The sequence below is a fragment of the Castanea sativa genome, chromosome 6 (assembly GCF_040712315.1).
Source record: "Castanea sativa cultivar Marrone di Chiusa Pesio chromosome 6, ASM4071231v1".
Taxonomy (NCBI): domain Eukaryota; kingdom Viridiplantae; phylum Streptophyta; class Magnoliopsida; order Fagales; family Fagaceae; genus Castanea; species Castanea sativa.
This window is the reverse complement of record NC_134018.1, coordinates 31,617,040-31,637,748: the sequence shown is the minus strand read 5'-3', so window position 1 is coordinate 31,637,748 and position 20,709 is coordinate 31,617,040. Positions and strand designations below refer to the sequence as shown.

At 35.7% G+C, this 20,709-nt stretch overlaps 2 protein-coding genes and 1 pseudogene across 2 annotated transcripts; 1 reads left to right on the top strand and 2 right to left on the bottom strand.

Moving 5' to 3' along the window:
- Positions 1–9,587: 9,587 nt before the first annotated feature.
- On the top strand, positions 9,588–10,601 carry LOC142638897 (dirigent protein 2-like; annotated as a pseudogene).
- Positions 10,602–14,412: 3,811 nt separating this feature from the next.
- On the bottom strand, positions 14,413–15,260 carry LOC142639796 (uncharacterized). The gene is made up of 2 exons (XM_075813934.1): positions 14,919–15,260; positions 14,413–14,790 (listed from the first exon to the last, which is right to left on the bottom strand). Exons 1-2 carry the CDS (start codon positions 15,258–15,260, stop codon positions 14,413–14,415), a joined length of 720 nt encoding a protein of 239 aa, XP_075670049.1.
- A 735-nt stretch (positions 15,261–15,995) lies between these two features.
- On the bottom strand, positions 15,996–16,663 carry LOC142639795 (uncharacterized). Its single transcript, XM_075813933.1, has 2 exons — positions 16,304–16,663; positions 15,996–16,217 (listed from the first exon to the last, which is right to left on the bottom strand). The coding sequence occupies exons 1-2, from the start codon at positions 16,661–16,663 to the stop codon at positions 15,996–15,998; spliced, it is 582 nt and encodes a 193-aa protein (XP_075670048.1).
- Between the last annotated feature and the right edge of the window lie 4,046 nt (positions 16,664–20,709).

The following is a 20,709-nucleotide window of genomic DNA, read 5'->3' as shown; positions in this document are numbered from 1 at the left end:
ATGGCTTTAAATCTAAACAGATGGTTTAGTTTAGCCTCCTCCAGGTGAGTATCCAAAAGAATTGGGTTATGATCTATTAATTTCTAAGACCTTAGGGACTAATGTCTTAGAACTTCAATATGTAATGTGTTGGCAAACCATGATCAAAACATAGAGTCTAGGTTTAGGCTTGCTCAAAGCATGTTTAATTGTAAAATTGGAATCCAGTGATTGCAGAAATTATTGGACAAATTCTGCAAGGCTCGATTGATTAGATTCGATCGATCGAGAATCGTGCAGATTTAATTTTCTGCAGACTTTCCAATTCAGCTCAAGCCCGTTTGACATGTAGGGTTTTATGTTTTACTTCACATATAAAAAGAAAAACCCTATCTACGTTTTAGAAGTTTTTTATGTGCTGTGTGTTGAATCTCTTGTGAGATCTAGAGGTGTTTACCTTCATACACACTTAGGGTTATCAAGATCAAAATTCATGTCAAGAACTTGGTGATCACTTCAATTACTGCATAAAGAACTTAAAGAAGATTTGAAACTTTTGAGTGGAGTCTCAAAGTCACAAGTAGGAGAACTTGTGGTTACAGTGGATCAAAGAAAGAAGTAGTTCGTGGACTTAGAGCTGGCAAGAGGTAAAAACAATGCTGAACCTAGAAACTTTAAGAGGAATGAACCAACTAAGCTTAATAACAATAATGATAAATCAAAAGAGAAAGCTAGTCAAACTTCTAGTAACTCTCTAGGTCAACAATGTTTTCGTTGTCAAGGGTACGGTCATATGAAATCAAAATGTCCTACACTCTTGAGATCAAAGGGTAAAGCTATGGCTGAAACCCTTAGTGATGATGAAGTTTCTGATCACGAGTCTGTTAGTGATGAAGATGGAAACTTCATTGCTTTCACAGCTACTGCTATAGTTAATGAAAGTGTTGTGGTTGAAGAGAACCCTTCTAATGGGGAGCTCTTTGAATGTGTTGATTTGCAATAAGCTTTCAATAAGCTATGTAAGGTTGCTGCAAAGGATGCAATGAATGTTGATTTAGGTTTAAAGAAAATTGCTTCTCTTGAACTTGATAAGAAAGATTTGTTGTTGGAATTGCTTAATGCTAGTACTTTGATTGATAAGGTGAAGACTAAGAACATGATGTTGCTTGATAAGATTAAGAATATGGAACTAGAATTATCTGTTGCTAGAGAACAAACAAATAGGGCTGCTAGTTCTAAACTTGATCACATGTTGAGTGTTTAGAAGTCTCCCTTAGACAAAACTGGTCTAGGTTTTGTAGAAAGCATCTCGATGTCTGAAACTTATTCCACAAATTTTGTTCCTTTTTCTGTGCCTCCCATGAGTGTGACTGTCAAACTAGTAGAAGTTACACCACCTCCTAGGAAGATTAGGGTTGATCTTAGAGAGTCTAAGCCTAAGAATCCTAACCTCCCTAAGGATAAGTTGCATGATAGACCTTTGTGGGTTTGTCATTTTTGTGGAAAGACTGGGCATATTCGTCCAAATTGTTTCAAGTTGCAAGCTACAAAGCGAGCAAATAAGCCAAAAGTACCTGTGTCTCAAGCATAAGATCCTATGGTACTTATTGGTGAATTGGTAAAAGTTTTAAACCTTTATACTAATCCTGGAATTACTCATCATTCTAATGTGAATAATAACTCTAGACCCAAAGTTGCATCTAAGAAATTTTGGACGCAAAAGGCTCAATCTAATTGAGTCTTTCTGACATAGTCCTTGTGCTTCATCTCATACTCTTTGTGACCATTCTTCTTTTATTGTTTTTGTTTTCCTTTTTGCTTTTAGGATTTGCATTGTATTACATTCATGCATTTCATGATAGGTTGTTTTTTGTCTTTTCCAAAATAAGAAAAGGGGGGGGGGGGGGAGGAAAAATGTGTTTTGCATCTTATATCTTGGATTTTGTAATCAAGGTTGGCCATAGTATTTTTACATAACATGCTTGTATACCTTGTTTAGCTTGGATGAGCTTAATTTTACTGCACTTTGCTATTTTTAGCTATGTAGTGCATGTTGTGTGGGAATTGTTTATAGTTTTTGATCACATGATCTTGATTTTGAAGTCACATGCTTTTGATTGCTATGACTAGAACTTAATGAGAAAGGCATAAATAACCATCTCACCAATGTTTACTAGCCAATCATGGACACCTTAGTGCATATCATAAGATTTTGTGCTCGAGAAAGTGTAGCACATGCACAAAAGGAACATAAGGTGTAGCCTCAAATTAATACTCAAATTGGTGTGTAAATTATTGAGCTATAATAAATTCACAATGAAATAAAATTGGTGTGTACATTATCTGGCTTGAATATCAATTTAACAATGTGATAGACCAAGAATGTATCAACCCATTGTGATGAATTAATTGATTAATTACTCAAGTTTATTAATTAATCTAATTAATATGCAATGTACGTGGCAGCACAAAAAAATCACCAACTAAAATATAATGTTGTGGAAAATAAAGTTGACATAGTGATTTGTTTATGAATGGGGAAAACCTTCAAGGCAAAAACCCCACTGGGTGATTTTTAAGGTCACAACTCCCGAGAATTCACTATTATCATAACAAGTGGTTACAAGTAAAGGAATCTTAGTACCTTATACCAATCTACAGTTGAACCTTTACCTCAATACCCAATTGGATTTGTTCTATAGTGACAATCTCTCCTTTAAATGCACGGCTCCCAGTACGTGACTAACCAATAAATGCGCGGATCCTAATACACGACTCGATCACCAACTTGAGAAGGATGTTGGCTGCAAAGTTCTTCAGTTCATCACTTGATGAAGATCACCAAGTTGCTTGGTCACAAAATCCTACAGTGTACAAACACAGCAGCTTCTTCAAGATGAACTAGGGCAAACTAAGTTTTTTTTATCACAATTTTCATGAACAACACTTTGCTTCACACTTGTGCAATCGTGCTCTCCGTGACAACCCTTAAAATAATCCTTATATATGTTTAGGGTTTTGAGAAAAGAAAGCCCAAACATACATTCATGGATTAGAATGAAATTAGATTTGAAAAACCGATTTTTATAAATCTCAAGAGATACCCTATCTATCAAGCATCTGTTGAGCCATAGGCTGAAACAACTTTTTATGCCTCGATAAATACTAGCTGTCGAGTTTTAATGAATAACACTTCTTTACTTGATTATTGGAAAAACTTGTATGGCTTTAACACTCGAACTTGAAACCTTGTTCCTTGAAGCATTCAATACATCCTAGATCTACCCAAATACAAGTAAATTGTGTTTTGTCAAAAGATTAGCCAATTACATAAAATGTTGACAAATGTTTCTAACATGAATCACATATGTCCTAACACAATGAAATAAAATTTGTGTGTACATTATGAGGAAAAAAAGAAACTTCCATGATTGCAAACTTGTTTCTTAGGAGATGTGAGAGTTATATGATGTAACTCTTTAGGTGATAGTCTCTTTCAAACTTATGTGATGAATTCTGTAGAAAATGTAATTGATTGCTATCTACTTATCACCTCACATGTATCTCATACTTTTGCTAGTTGCACATACTACACAAGTTATTCCTTGCTAAACTTAGTACATGATATTGAGTGTGAATGTGTTTTGGCTATCCGAGATTATATGTTCCTTGATTTTGTTAGGACATATGTATTCATTTGTTTAGAATATATGTCATTCATTATTTATGTAATTGGCTAATCCTTTTTCAAAACGCACTTTACTTGTAATTAGGTAGATTTAGGATGAGGTTAATGCTTCAAGAAACAAGGTTTCAAGATCAAGTGTTAAAGCCATGCAAGTCTGTCCAAGAAACAAGTTGAGAAGTGCTCTTCATTAAAGCTCGACAGCTGCATCTATCGAGTTTTAAGAAGCTGTTCTAGCCCGAGGCTCGACAGCTGCTCGACAACACCTCGACACCTGTAGCTGTTGAGATTTAAGAAAAACAAATTCCTAGTTCTGTTTTGATTCTAAACCGTGGATGTGTCTTTGGGCCTTCTTTTCTCCTAACCCTAGACATATAAAATGATTATTCTAAGGGCCGTTGAAGTGTGGCAAGTTGCACAAGCATTGAGAAATCCTTGTTCATGCAAATTGTAACTTGAGACGAAATTCTTGCTCTAGTTCATCTCTTTTGTGAAGAAGTTGTTGTGTCTTTGCACCGTAGGGTTTTGTAACCAAGCATCTTCTTGATCTTCATCGTGTGGATGAATTGAAGAACTTTGCAGCCAACAATCTTCTCTAGTTGGTGATTGAAGTCACGTACTGGGATCCACGCATTTGGTTAGTCACGTACTTGGGAGCTGTGCATTGAAAGGAGAAATTGTCACTACAGAACAAGTCCAATTGGGTATTGAGGTAAGGGTTCAACTGTAGGTTGGTAAGGTACTTGGGATTCCTTTACTTGTAACCGCTTATTGTGATAATAGTAGAATTTCGGGAGTGGTGACCTTAAATTCACCTAGTGGGATTTTTGCCGTGTAGGTTTTCTCCATTCGTAAACAAATCACCGTGTTATTTATTTTCTGCTGCATACTTAGTTTATTTGGATATTTGTTTGTGCTACCATGCGCTTTGCATGTTAAATTGGTTAATTAATTGAACTTGGCTAATTAATCAATTAATCCATTACAAGGGGTCAATACGTTTTTAGCCTATCAATTTTAATGCAAAATGTGTTTAATGTTTGAGTTTTTGGGACAAATTGGTTGAAAACTTGTTTTTGAATGATTTGGGTTGAATTCATGTGTTTTTGAAAAAAATTTAATCTCATATTCATGCATTTCATTCATGAAATATTGTGCTTTGAGGAGTTTCTGCATAGAATAGCTCTGTTTTTCAAAAATTTAAATTTTAAAGATTTTTGATCGATCAAAGATGTTTCTCGACCGATCAAAATTGCGACAAAATTTTTGGGATTGAATTTGTCTGGTTCAATTGATGCTTGATTGTTCAAATTTAATTTTCGATTGATCGAAGCTAATTTTCGACCGATTGAAATTCGTCAAGGAGTGTTTTTAAAAAGGAACTTTTCTCATGTGTTCTCCATTTTATTCAAACTTTTCAAACACTCTTTTTACTATTTCTCCTTGACCGATCCAATCTAAAAGTTTTTGTCATATTCTTCCTCAAATCTTCAAGAGTTTTTTGTCCTCAAGTGTAGGTAAGACCTAAATACCCTTCATTTTTCATGCATTCTATTTAGGATTTTCGAACATAAGATTTTTGGGGATTTTGATGTTTGGGTTGTTTTTATTCAATTTTAATCACTGGGTTTTTGTTCCTAGATCATATACATGTGATTCTCATGCATTAATTTGATCAATTTTGTGTTTTGAGAAAAATTTGAAATTCTAGGGCTTGAAACTTTGAGAAATTGGCAATTTTGTTCAATTGGGCTAAAATTGATGAAATTGACTTGTGTTATTGCTTGGTTATGTCATTATATGATGTTGTCTAACTAGTGTAATGATTAATTGATCAATTTGATTTAATTTTTGAAAAAGGGTTTTTCAAAATTTGGGATTTTTGGTCTAAAACTTTGTATTCAAGTCAATTGATGGTTTATGAAGTAATATTGAACAAATTTCAATGCATTAGAGCATGCATCATATGTGCATTCATTACATGCATCATATAGATTATTATATATCAAGATTTTTGTGCTCTAACCCTCTCTAATGCAGTCTGCCCTTGTGTTTCTTTATTTGTTTCTATCTTTCCTTTCCAACTCCTACCATCATGGTTAGGAAGATTAGAGCCAAGAAAACCACCACCCCCTCTACCCCTGTGGTTGAGAGTGATTGGTTTAGAACCGAGAAAAACCAAGAAACCTATGAGGAGCTTAACATCTTTAGGTATGGTTTGAGCGTAAGGTCATTCTAGATAAGCTTAACGGGGAGATTAGGAGGAACTTTGAGAGTAGAGGTTGGTTACCTCATTTAGATGTAAAACATCCTCCTTCTCTTGCTTTGATTAGAGAGTTCTATTCAAACCTCTCTGTCCACTCCGATGATTCCAACATTCAATTTGTGAAGAGTTGGATAAGGGATGAATAGTATGTCATTACACCTTCGGTAGTGGCCTCTGTTGTTGGTGTACCTTAGGTACAGCAGCCCGTGTATCCCTACATTGAGTCTCCTCCCCTTGATGAAATTATGTCATTACTCACCAGTACTTCCATTAGATGGGGTTTTGATACTCGGATCACTTCCCATGAGCTTACTGAGCTCAATTATCTATTTTTCCGGATTTTTGTCATTCCATTTGGCCTATCTCTCATTTACACACTATTCCTCTTGAGAAATGTGCATTTTTGTACACTTTCGTCATTGATGCTCCTATCAGTTTTTCTTCTTCTTTTATTAGCTCTTTAGTTGATGTTCATAGGAGTAGTGCTAAATCCTATGGTTTATTCTTTCCATTTTTCATTCATAGGATTTTGTTAGATTTAGGTTTAAAGGATTTTCCTGCTTCCGAGCTTGTTCATATCATAGCTCCCATAGGTGCCACCTTCCTTAGGCAAAGTGGGACTCAGATAAAAGCTAGCTCTAAACGCCCTAAAGTCGAGTCTTCCACAGCTGATGCATCTAGGCCTCCTCCTTTAGGCGATCCTACAGCTGAGGAGTATGTGGATCCTACTGCCGCTGTTGATCTTCCACCTTCATCAAGCAATTCCTCTATTCAGAGTATGATGAATACTGTCATGACTGTTCAGTTGGCATATGGATAGATTTTGTTGGATGTGCTCATGGAGCTTCAGGCTTTACGAGCTGATTTGGCGGGTGCTAGATGGTCTACTCCACTACCTCCTTTTGATGATGAGTCCTGATTGCTCTTTGGCAATTCGTCACAAAAAGGATGAGTACATATTGGCATGGAGATAGGGGAGTTTTTGTTTTGGAGTACATAGATTGTATCTAGGAGTTGCTTGATGTTATATCATTTTATTTTGGCTCATGATGTATTCTTTTTGGTGATGATGTATTTCTATTTTATGAGTTGTATATGTTAGGGGGAGACACTATGCTTTATGCTTTGTTTCTTTTATTGTTTCTTGTTTCACATTTGGTACATTGGTTATTGATTTATATTATGAGGTTATTCATGGTATATGTCTTTTATTTTATGTTTTGTGAAATCAAGAATTTATTTTGGTTTACTTGTATTTTCTACACATGCATTTATGTGTTTGTTAAGTGTTACAAGAATATACAGATTAATTTAGTCGTAGCTGCTGTCTACACTGGCAACTAATAGATAGTAGTTAGGATGAATTTTGTTTAGGGCATTTTAAATTTAAATGGGCTTTTTGTAACTGTGAGCATTTCATTTTTGTGATGTGTTTTGTCACGGATTGCCAAAGGGGGAGATTGTTAGGTTCTAAGACCTTAGGGACTAATGTATTAGAACTTCAATATGTAATGTGTTGGCAAACCATGATCAAAACATAAAGTATAGGTTTAAGCTTCCTCAAAGCATGTTTAATTGTAAAATTGGAATCGAGTGATTGCAAAAATTATTGGACAAATTCTGCAAGGCTTGATCGATCGATCGAAAATTAGATTCGATCAATCGAGAATTGTGCAAATTTAATTTTTTGCAGAATTTCTAATTCAGCCCAAACCCGTTTGATGTGTAGGGTTTATGCTTTACTTCACATATAAAAAGAAAAACCCTAGCTACGTTTTAGAAGTTTTTGATGTGCTATGTGTTGAAACTCTTGTGAAATCTAGAGGTGTTTACCTTCATACACACTTAGGGTTATCAAGATCAAAATTCATGTTAAGAACTTGGTGATTGCTTCAGTTGCTGCATAAAGAACTTAAAGAAGATCTGAAACCTTTGAGTGGAGTCTCAAAGTCACAAATAGAAGAACTTCTAGTTGCAGTGGATCAAAGAAAGAAGTAGTCTGTGGACTTGGAACTATCACATGGTCGTGGTAATAAGTTTTTTACTCGAGGTAGCAATAGGATATTAGTGGTCTGAGTTCTATTGTGCAAACTTCAATTCTTTCATAGTGGATTTGTTTTACCTTGAGGATAGCTAGGTTAAATCCTCCCCAGGTTTTTTACCAGTTTGGTTTTCTTGGGTCATCAGATCTTTGTGTTCTTTACTTTCCGCATTATATTTGTTTTACACATATTTTTTTAACCTAGTTTTAATTAACAAACTTGTTAATAAACTTGGCTTAATATTAGGTTAAACATATTGTATTAAGGGGTCTAAAACTTTACAAGTGGTATTAGAGGGGGTTAGCTCTAGTGTTTAGATCTTTTGATCTAAGAGTTGATCATTGACCCTTGCTGTCATGGTACACGGTCATTCTCTTGTGATCCCACCTCACTTTGATGGAAACAACTATGCTTACTGGAAAGTAAGGATGAAAGCATTCCTGAAATCTATCAATCAAAGAGTTTGGAATTCCATTGAATACGAATGGGAGAAACTGACTACTAGTGTAAGCGAGTGGTCGACTTCTCAAAAAGAAGCAACCGCTTTTAATAGCAAAACCATGAATGCTATTTTTAATGCTGTTTTTATGGAGGAATTAAAGAGAATCTCTAATGTTGAGGTTGCTCATACTGCATGGAATATTCTCCAAACTGTGCATGAAGGCACAAAGACAGTTAAGATTAATAAACTGCAGCAGTTAACTACTAGATTTGAAAGTATTAGAATGTCTAAGGATGAATGTTTTGATAAATTCTATGCTAAACTGAATGATATTGTTAACTCTGCTTATAATTTAGATGAAATTTATGATCAACCTAAGATTGTTAGGAAGATTCTTAGATCCTTGACTGAGAACTTTAGACCTAAAGTGACTGCCATCAATGAAAGCAAGGATGTGAACTCCATTCCTGTTGATGAGCTTGTAAGATCTCTCTAGTCCTATGAGCTAGACCTACCCAAGAAAAATAAATCCAAATCAATGGCTCTTAAGTCAGTTGATGAAGTTGATGGGAATGGATTTGATGATGAACTCTCTTCTACAGAGATTGCCTATCTTGCCAAGAACTTTAGAAATTTTCTTAGGAATAACAACAGAAGGGCAAGAGGTAAAAACAATGTTGAACCTAGGAGCTTTAAGAGAAATGAACCAACTAAGCTTAATAACAATAATGATGAATCAAAAGAGAAAATTGGTCAAACATCTAGTAACTCTCTAGGTCAACAATGTTTTGGTTGTCAAGGTACGGTCATGTGAAATTAGAATATCCTACATTCTTGAGATCAAAGGGTAAAGTTATGGCTGAAACCCTTAATGATGGTGAAGTTCGGATCACGAGTCTGGTAGTGATGAAGATAGAAACTTCATTACTTTCACAACTATTGCTGTAGTTGATAAAAGTGTTGTAGTTGAAGAGAACTCTTCTGATGGGGAACTTTCTGAATGTGCTGATTTTCAAGAAGCTTTCAATAATATTAAATATAATTATTAATTATATTTAATAATTAATCAATAAACGTATCCCACCGCACCCATGTACTACTTTTTCAAAAATTACCATATTGTCACACAGCACCCTCACCTAAATCCACACTGTGCTTATTAGGCATCCACTCATGGCAACAAATATTGTACCAAAAAGAGTCACCAATTTCTTCTTGGTATTGGTTCTAGCCATCGTCATATATGTAGCCAAAGCTGCAGGCCTTAAAGAAACCCAAGTATCCCTGTACTTCCAAGACATCTCTGCCTTTGGCAACCCCGGCCCAATGCCACGGTGATTCCAGTTGTAGGTATTGCATGCAAGGCTTGGACATTCACTCAATTTGGCACTGTCTATGTCGCTGATGACTATATCACTGATATCTCATATCCAAAGTCACCTGAAGTTGGGCGTTCCCAAGGCATGTATGCATGTGACAGCCGGGTTGGATGGGTTGAATTCACATGTTATGATATCAATAGTGTTCACAAACAAAGAGTACAATGGAAGCACCATACAAATACAAGTTGATTGGAGACTGTTAGAGAGCTTGGAGTGGTGGCTGGTACACGAAAATTCCATTTAGCTTGGGGCTATGCTACTTTTGGGACGAGTTTCTTGGACATTCCTAGGAAGAATTTGCTAAATAGCATAATTGTAGGAAAAATTTACTAAATAGCACATGATCAAACTTATTTTGTTATGTAGCACTTTTTAGAACTTGAGTTTATCAAGCTCGAGTTCCAAGTGAAACTTGAGTTCCAAGCATTATGTCTGATCAGATTGCCACAATACTTGGAACTCAAGTTTTGTAAACTCAAGTTCTAAAAAAATGCCACATAATTAAATAACTTTGACTCGGTTCTTTTTTCCTAAATTATTCCTAAAATTATTGAGTTCCAAGTGAAATTTGAGTTTCAAGCATTATGTCTTATCAAATTGCCATAATGCTTTGAACTCAAGTTTGGTAAACTCGAGTTTCACTTGAAACTCGAGTTCTAAAAAAAATGCCAAATAACTAAATAACTTTGACTTGGTTCTTTTTTCCTAAATTATTCATAAAATTATGTTATTTGGCAAAAAAAATGCCGACACTCCTTCCCACTACTCGGTTATCCGGTGCAACGTCACTGTGCAACATTACTAGGCCTTTTTTTGATAGTCATCCAGAAAGAAATGCCATGACAATAATTGGGACAGAGACACACAGTCCTTGCTTTTGCTAGCTTCCTCGGTTTGTAATTTTATTGCTATTTGTTTGTTTCATAAAGCATTGACTATTGAGAATTAAGGTGCTTAGCCTGGGCCTGAGCCTATGCCTCAAGCTGTGGGCTCTCTGACAGCTACAAAAAAATAAGTGAACTTTGATCTCGGTTTCATGTTTTATTTTTGCACATGGTGGCTCGGCCATCTAGATGTTGTTGACCTTCCAAGTTCATCTCACAACATGGGTTTGAATACAAATTTTCAAGTAGTTTGCACTCTTGTTAGGACTTAGGATTGAATTCTAAATTTTTTCAATTTGCAATATAAATATATCTTATGCTCCAGTACAGCAGTGAAATTATTCAGCACAGACTTCATTACCGAGGATGGTCTTTCTTTTATTTCTTGACTAAATAATTAAATATAGAATTTGATAATAATGGTAGTTATAAATAACCATTCATAATGATTTCGTTTGTATAAGAAAATATATATTCCAACATTTTAAAAAATATGGCTTGTCAATATTTTAATTAAAGTTTTAAATATAGAATAGAACTAGTTGGTAACTCAGGCAATGCACAAAAATGGTAATATAGTATATATTTTTCTACCATTTCTCCTCTTCTATGTGTGTGCGCGCATGTGTTTATATATATATATATATATATATATATATATATATATATATATATATATATATATATATATTCTAACATCTAAAAAAAATGATCTGTCAAGATTTTAATAAGAATTTTAAATTCAATTAAAAATACATAATACTTGTTAGTAATTAGGGGCAATGCACTGAAAAGTTCAACAAAATTATAATATTCTCTCTCTATTTTTTCTACATATAAAATTTAATAATTATGATAGTTATTAATAGGTATTTATTATAATTATATTTATAAATGGAATTGTCTATTCTACCATTCACACTTTGTTTGTGTCAACATTAACATTTTTTAGAAAAATATCTTATTTTCCTATGTTTGGCAGTGAGCTTAAAATAAGTTGAAAAAAATATGTTTGGTAAGCCCACACAGCACTAAAAACCCCAAATCGGTAAGCCCACACGGCCAAAAAAAAAACCTAATCTAAGAACTAGCGAAAGAGCTAATGAAGTTGGAGGTAGAGTCGGTGGAGGTGGGAATTAACGAAAAAAGAAACATAAGAAGTGTGAACCTAAGAATTAGTGTGTGGAGCTAACCATGATGGAGGTGAAGTCGATTATAGGTGGCATCAACGATCAAATTGATGGCTAGTGATGAATGGTTCATGGGAGAGAGGACTTGAGAGTAAGAGAGATGAAGAGTTGTCAAGAGAGAAAGGAAATTGTCAAATGAGAGAGAGAGAGCGAGAGGGGGGGGGGGGATAGTTATGTGAGAATTTTGGAAAATGTTTTGCCTTTGTTTGAATGGTAAAGCCTTTTATAAGAGTTTCCCTTGAGTTTTCCTTTGACTGGAAATATTTTACAGTTGACCAACTATTTTATTGTAAAACAAACATTGTAAAATATTTTTTATAAATATTTTATATCAAAACAAACATGGCATTAATGAAAATTCAATGTAATATAGGATACAATAAATATAAATAACTCCCTACAATAGCCAAGATCTACTCTTCAAATCAACCTCCCAATTTTCTACGATTATTATTACTAGCTTGTAACCCTATGCATATGCTTGGATACACTTAAAGATATACAATAAGATGTAAAGTATAATTCATATATATATATATATATATATATAATTTAAATACTATTGATAGTCATTTTTATATATTTTTTAACTCTTTAAAAAAATTTGTAAGGATATTATTAGGCATGAAATGTAAATTGTCCATTTTTATCATTATTATTATTGTAAAACATTTTTTTTTTTTTTTTATGATTCATTTGTTCTAGACTCTTTAGTTTTTGTACTTAATAACCCACTTGGATGAATATTTATGATGTAGTCCCACATTTGATTCTAAAATTAGGAAATAAAACTCTTTAAGAAGTAAATAATTTAGAACACATAGCGCAAAATTGGAACTCTAATTTGAAATTCTAATTTGAGTTTATCTCAATTTCACCTATTATTATTATTATTATTATTATTATTATTATTATATAGATATAAAGATATAGATATAGATATATAGATGTGGACCCACATTTGATTTTAAAATTAAGAAAAAAAACTTTTTAAGAATAAATAATTTAGAACACATGGCGCAAAATTAGAACTCTAATTTAAAATTCTAATTTGAGTTTCTCTCAGCTTCACTTATTATTATTATTATTATTATTATTATTATTATTATTATTATTATTATTATTATATTGAATCACATAATTGTAATTATTTTTAATTGTACCCGTTCATATACATGAGGTTACACACTAGTAATTAATATATATATATATATATATATATATATATATATATATATATATATATTACACACACACACTTATATGATTTAGAATTGAATTAGATTTAGATTCTTCAATTTTTGTACCTAATACTTCACTTTCCACAAAATTTAAAAAATTAGATGGACACGTGATCCAAAATTAGACTATAATTGAAATCCCATTTATAATCTAATTGGATTTGGTTTGGACTCTTCGATTTTCATACAAGACGTGTCATAAAATTGAGAATCCAATTGAAATCTAATTGGATTTTCTTTTAATTTTAACTTTTAATATATATATATATATATATATATAGATTATTTTATAATATTAATGAGATACACTTCACATTGTCTTATCAAAACAACATGGATTAAATTCATTCTATAATATGGGGTCCTACAAATAACCCACATAAGCAATGAAACAATAGCATACTAAACCTATAATGGAAAAAATAATGACTTCTTGATGATGCAGAAATCGTTAGTGATTAGGTTTGTCCAGATAGATCAACACGAGCTCGTCCAAGTTCTTGCAAAATTTAGAAAGAAGAAAGGGACCCTCTCAGGTTGTTCACCGGCGTGGTGCCGACCACGGAGTCTCTGATGATAAAGTGAGCAAATATGACTTTAGAGATGTAGAGAACGTAGTAGTAGGGGTTTAAACTGAGTAGAATGTTTGTATCTGTACCTTGTCCAGTTTTGAGGTGCCTATATATATATATGCTTTTCTTCTAGTCGTTGCTCTCCTATAATGGTGAATTAAGTGTCTTCTTTGTAACATTTTTGGCCTATTTAATGTGGACTTTGATGGGGATTCCAACGGTCTCCTTGTTGATCTGTAACCGTCGGGATATTGAATACATTCTTTATGACTTTCTTCCTTCGTCCAAGCTGGGTCTGTGTGGACGATGGTCTTTATTGGGTTCGTCTAGATGATGATATTTATTTGGCCTGTGTGGTCTCCGCATATTCCTTCGTGGATTTCCTCTAGAATGTACCTAGCTTTGTCATCTTTGACACACTTTAGATAAGGCATGGAGAACCCCCTTTTTATACGAGGTGTCATTCAGGATCGTGAACCTGGCGGCTCGCTTTCTGACCTTCCTAGCTTCATTGGCGTCCACTGGAAGTCGTTCGTCCTTGAGGAAAGAGAGAATCGAAGTCATCCAACTATTTTGGTTTTGAATCGCAAGAGTGTGGAATTCTATGCTGGGATGCTTTTGGACTTCTATTCTCAAATTTGGTGGCATTGTTCCTTCTTCAAACAATGCTTGCCTTGCTACTTTGTCTGCTTCTGAGTTCTAGTTCCTAGGGACCTGTGTGAAGTCTACTCAATCAAACTCTTGGGTTAGGTGGTTCATCAGCCTGAGGTATTTCTGCATCCTGTCTTCTTTTGCTTCATATTCACCCTTTATATGTCCTATCACCAGTTTAGATTCGCTTTGAAGGTGTAAGTTTTTGGCACGCAAAGCCTTCCCGATCTTAAGCCTCGTCAATATGGCCTCATATTCTGCTTCATTGTTGGTGGCAGGGAATTGGAGTTGCACTCCATACCTGAGGACGTCTCCTTTATGAGTGTTGACGATGACCCCTACTTCCCCTATTTTTCGGGTTGATGACCCATCAGTTTGGATTGTCCACCTATCCAACCCATCTTGGATCTCCTTTTCTTCTAGAATTATGAACTCGGCGAGGAAGTCTGCTAATGCCTATGCTTTGATCGTTGCCTAAGGTGGTATTCGATGTCGAACTAGCTGAACTCAACCGCCCATTGTACCATTTTTCCTACAGCTTCGGGCTTGTTCATTTATTTCCTTTTTGGCTGGTCAGTCATTACCAAAATAGGGTTTGCCTGGAAGTAAGGACGTAGTTTACAAGAGGCGATAATTAGGGCAAAGACAATCTTCTCAATCTGTGGATACTTTGCCTCAGCTCCTTGGAAAGCTTGGCTGACATAGTAAACTAGGAGCTGCACTTTATTCTCTTCATAAATCAAAGCCGCACTCACAGCGATGGCTGACACTGCTAAATACAAAAACAGATTTTCCCCTTCCTTCAACGAGCTTAGGAGTGTGGGGTTACTTAGGAAGTATTTCAATTCCTGGAAAGCTTTTCCGTACTCCTCTGTCCAGGTAAAAGCTTGCTTCAGGATTTTGAAGAATGGTAGGCATTTGTCCATCGCTTTAGAGACCAACCTATTGAGGGCCGTGATCCTTCCAGTTAATTTTTGGACTTCCTTCACTATTCTCGGTGATGTCATCTCTATTATAGCCCAAACTTTTTCTAGGTTAGCTTCTATTCCTCACTAAGACACCATGAACCCTAGCAACTTTCTTGATGCAACCCCGAAAGCGCATTTGCTAGGATTCAACCTCATCTAGTACTGTTTGAGGGTCGTGAAGGTTTGCTCAAGGTCATCCAGGTGTGTGGCTTCCTCCTTGCTCTTGACGAGCATATCATCCACGTATACCTCTATGTTTCTCCCAATATGTTTATCGAACATTTTGTTGATTAACCTCTGGTAAGTTGCCCCTGCGTTCTTCAATCCAAAGGGCATTACCTTGTAGTAGTAGAGCCCCTAGCTAGTGATGAAGACAGTATTCTCTTGGTCTTCTTCTGACATCTTGATTTGGTTGTATCTTGAGAATGTGTCCATGAATGTAAGGAGCTTGTGTCCCGCCGTGGAGTTTACAAGTTGATCTATTCTTAATAGTGGGAAGTTGTCTTTTGGGTAGGCCTTATACAGATCTGTGAAGTCCACGCACATCCTTCATTTCCCATTTTCTTTCTTTACTAGGACGACTTTGGCCAGCTTGTCCAGGTAGTAGACTTCTCGGATAAAATTGGCTGCCAACAATTTGTTTACCTCGTCCATGATGGCTTTATTTCGTTCAAGGGCAAAGACTCATCGTCTTTATTGGATGGGCTTCTTCTCTGGGGCTACGTTCAGATGGTATTGGATGATTTTGGTTGCTATGCCTGACATGTCTTCATGACTCCATGCAAAAATGTCCAAATTGCTCTTAAGAAATTGGACTAGCCTCTTCTCCATCTGAGCACTCAAGTGCGTCCCTATCTTTGTAGTCTTCATCAATTCCCCGTCTACCAGTTCCACGGTTTCCACTTTCTCCTCCTCCTTCTCCTCAATCATCCATGTATGGTTTTCTTTTGTTGCTAGCACTGTTGGTAGCATCCTTTGGCTAGCACTTGATCTCCGCTTACCTCGCCCACACCATATTCCATTGGGAACTTCACCTTCAAGTAGTATGTGGATGCTGCTAGCTTCCAGTGGTTGAGTGTGGGCCTTCCAGTAATCACATTATACAAGGACGAGTAATCCACCACAAGGAAGTCAAGCTGGCAGGTAACCTGTTGAGGGTGAGATCCCACTGTAACCGTCAGAGCTACTATACCTTTGGGGTATACTCGGTCTCCACTAAAACTGACAAGGTGTGATTCAAAGGGCCGTAGTCTTTTGGGATCTACCTTCAGTTGTTGGAAAGCTAAGAGATATATAATGTTTGCGAAACTGCCATTATCTATGAGAATCTGTCTAATGTTGAATCCTTCTATTATAAGCATGATAACCAAAGGGTCGTCGTGCGGTTGCTTTACACCTCTAGCATTTTCTTCCGAGAACAGGATGTCCACATTTGCTTTCCTTCCCTACTTTAGGGGTGGCAACCTGTGGACGCAGTTTACTTGTCTTTTCGGTGACTTCTTGAGGGACTTGAAGGACCCACCCGTGGATGGTCCTACTGTGATCATCTTTATCTCTCCTATCGCATTTTGTGGACGACCAAATGCATTAGTCTCGTCCCTGGGTACAGTCTCGTGCTTTTCCTTATTATCATCTCTATGTCGGCTAGATTCCCTTTTCTTTACAAATTTCTGTAGCTTCCCTTTTCAAATGTGTTCCTCTATCTGTTCCTTCAAGTCTTTGAAATCTTCAGTGTAATGGTTGTGGTCTTTGTGGAAGCGGCAGTATTTTCTCTTGTCACGCACATTGGGTGATAAGTGTAGCGTCTTTAGCCACTTGAGGTAATAATTATCCTTAATCTGCATTAAAATTTTATTAATGGGAATAACTAGAGAGGTAAATTTTACCGTCTGAGACGTTTTATCATCTCTCTGCTTGTTCCCGTCTAAACCTTGACGATCTCCCCTTTCTCTCTTGCGTCCCCTCCTGTCGTCTCTTTTGCCCTCTTTCTCTTTGGGCTTATCCTCCTCTCCTATTGCGGCTAGGGCATCTTTGGCGTTCGTATACTTCTAAGCTTTCAACAGCATTTCTGCCATTGTTTGCAGGGGAATTTTCGCGACAGCAACCATGAACTTTCTGGATTTCAGCCCGGTTATGAAGGTGGTTAATTGCACCTTGTCGTCTGCTTCATCAATTTCTAGGACTTCTCGGGTGAAACGCTTCACATATGACCTTAGGGTCTCTTTTTCCCCTTGCCAGATGGTGAGCAGATGGTCTGCAGGCCTTTTCGAGTGTTGTCCACCAATGAAATGGCGTACAAAAGAGTTTCCCAGTTGTTTGAAATTGTCAATGGACGATGTTGCTAACTTACTAAACCACACTCGTGTTGCTCCCTTAAGAATGGTAGGAAAGGAGCGGCACAATATCTCGTATGGGAGTTGATGTAGACTCAAAGTCATCTTGAAAGTGGTAATATGGTTCAGCAGATCCTTTAGACCATAGAATGACTTAATCTGTGGAAGATAAAACTTCGAGGGCATAGGGCACTCAAGGACTTTCAAGGTGAAGGGTAAATCCGTCCTTCTAACCATCCCATCCAGGTTCCGATCTATCTTTTCCCTTATTGCATTCCTCAACTCATCCATTTCTCTCCTCATTTCCCTAAGGAGGTCCGAATTCGCTTCATTAGAAGTGTTTGGTCGTCGATGGTTGTCTCTTCTATGGCTATCTCCATCATCATTCCAGTTCATCCCAGTCCTCGTGGGTGAATTATTCTCCTCCTGTTGTAACTGCAATATCATCTCCTGGTTTTGCCTGGTGAGCTTCCTCCTTGTTGGCTGTGAGTGTCTAGATTTGTAGTGCTAGTGTTACAGAATCTTGTGGTGTGTTGGATTCAATTTGGACCTTTGAATTGAATGGAACTACACTTTCAGACCGAAGTATGAAATTGTCGTCCCCACAAACGACGCCAAACTGATGATGCAAAAATCGTTAGTGAATAGGTTCGTCCAGATGGATCAGCACGAGCTCGTCCAAGTTCCTACAAAGTTTAGAAAGAAGAAAGGGACCCTCTCAGGTTGGTCACCAGTGTGGTTCCAGTCACGGAGTCTCTAATGATAAAGTCAGCAAATATGACTTTAGAGATGTAGAGAACATAGTAGTAGGGGTTTAAACTGGGTAGAATGTTTGTGTCTGTACCTTGTCCAGTTTTTAGGTGCATATATATATATATATACATACATATATATATATATATATATATATATATATATATATACACACACATGCTTTTCTTCTAGCCATTGCTCTCCTTTAATGGTGGATTAAGTGTCTTCTTTGTAACTTTTTTGGCCTATTTAATGTGGACATTGATAGGATCCCAACGGTCTCCTTGCTGATATGTAACCGTCGGGATATTGAATGCCCTTTTTATGACTTTCTTCCTTCGTACAAGCTAGGTCTACGTGGATGATGGCCTTTATTAGGTTCGTCTAGACGATGATATTTATGATGGAAAAATAGATGTACGCAGCGGAAAATAAATGGATCTACTTCATTCACAATTGATAACATGTACTATGTAAGTTTCAGAATTAGAGAACAAGAAAGTGTACCTTGGTGCGGTGAAATTCAAAACCGAAGATCAGAAGCCCTTGGGAACACTTTTAATCTTCACTCCAATTCCACTTAATGTCCAAGATGTGTGGTCTCTCAATCAGTTTCCAAGAAGAGAATAGAAGAGTGTCCAACACTCACATACAAACCATTTCTTTCCTTGTATGTTCTTAATGAAAACCTTTTTTGAAAGAGATTTCTGAAAAACTTCTTTTTTTAATTCTGTATGTTTCTCTCCTTATATATATAACTGATTATCTGATTGGGCTAGCCTTTTGGGCCATTCTAATTGGGCTCTTGTGTGTGGCTTAGAGTAGGACCAAAAGAGACCAATAAGACACTAGCTTCAATGGACCTTGGGCTTTTCTGTCAACTCTTGACAAGTCCAAAGTTACCATTAACTATATTTAATACTACTATATAAATATAGTTGCACTCTAGGCCTTATCTATAAATTATATCCCAAAACTTTATTATACACGCAATCCCTTCATGAAATATTCGTAGTAATACAAAGTCATGAATATAGACTGCCACTTTGAAGATTACTACATCTTAATTCCTTGAGTACCCGATTTAATCCTTTATATTATTCATCATATATTTATGAAATCAAATTCCATAAATATATACTTTAGTAACTCCTTACTAAAGTGGTAGGGCCCAACTCTCTAAATAACCAAACCCATTAAACTTATCTTAAAAGAATATATTTTTTATCTCCGTTAAGAGACTAGGAATTCCATCTTGAGAATATATGTTTCATCAATACTAAATGTGGCTGCCCAACATACTAAGATTTTGACTGTAACTAATAGATCTCACTCATGATATATCAAAGCAACCTACACCTCATGATTAAGTCCATTATTCTCTCAGAATTAAGATTTCATGTAAATAGAAGTCGTGAGATTTATTATTCATTTGACAGTCGTTAAGAGAATAATAAATCTCACAGCGGTCCAGTTCAATATGTCTTAACTCTTAAAATATATCAGCATATCAACTAGAAATCTCTATTTCCATGATCAATACAAATCATCTTAGTTGATATGTTATAGTTTTCGAGATGAAAAGCCCAATTTCATCACCGATTACAAACTACATTTTGAGTTTACAAGGAACTTGTGATTTACATCTTCTGTGACTAAATCACATAAATCACATACAATGTATCTCATGGACTAATATAATGTCACATTAGTTCATTTATAGATAGTCTCATATAATTAAACAATTTAATTATTTATTACATGCCAATAAATTGGATTTTTAGGGCATAAATCCCTACAATTTATTGGGTCCATCACTTCTCTTTTCTCAAATCTAAGAAGATTGAACAATTAACAATTTGAAAAAAACACCACTGCGCATCATTGGTGCAGTGGTCACTCTACAAGTATAAGTGCTTGTTGGGTGTGGGGGGAAAGGGCTGGGGTTTAAGTCTTTAGGAAGAAGTTTCACACACATATACACATAGATTAGGTTAGAGTAGAATTTTATCTTGTATTAAAAAAAATTGAAAAACATATGCAAATCTATTATTTACTCATTAAACTTGAATACCAACTTACCAATTTTTCAAAAGAGGATTAAAAATCATGATCTAGAAAGCAAGCCAACATATGAATCTACTTTTCTTAAAAGAGTTTAAAAATTTGTCCCTCAAAATTCATGAAATGCAGGTTCTAGCTCATAATAAGACAACACAAAGTATAAAAAGCAAAAGGTCCTATAAACAATATAAGATGCAGCTTTGTGGAAAAAAAGAAAAGAAATACATACCTATGTAGCTAGAGGAAGAAATGTTGCC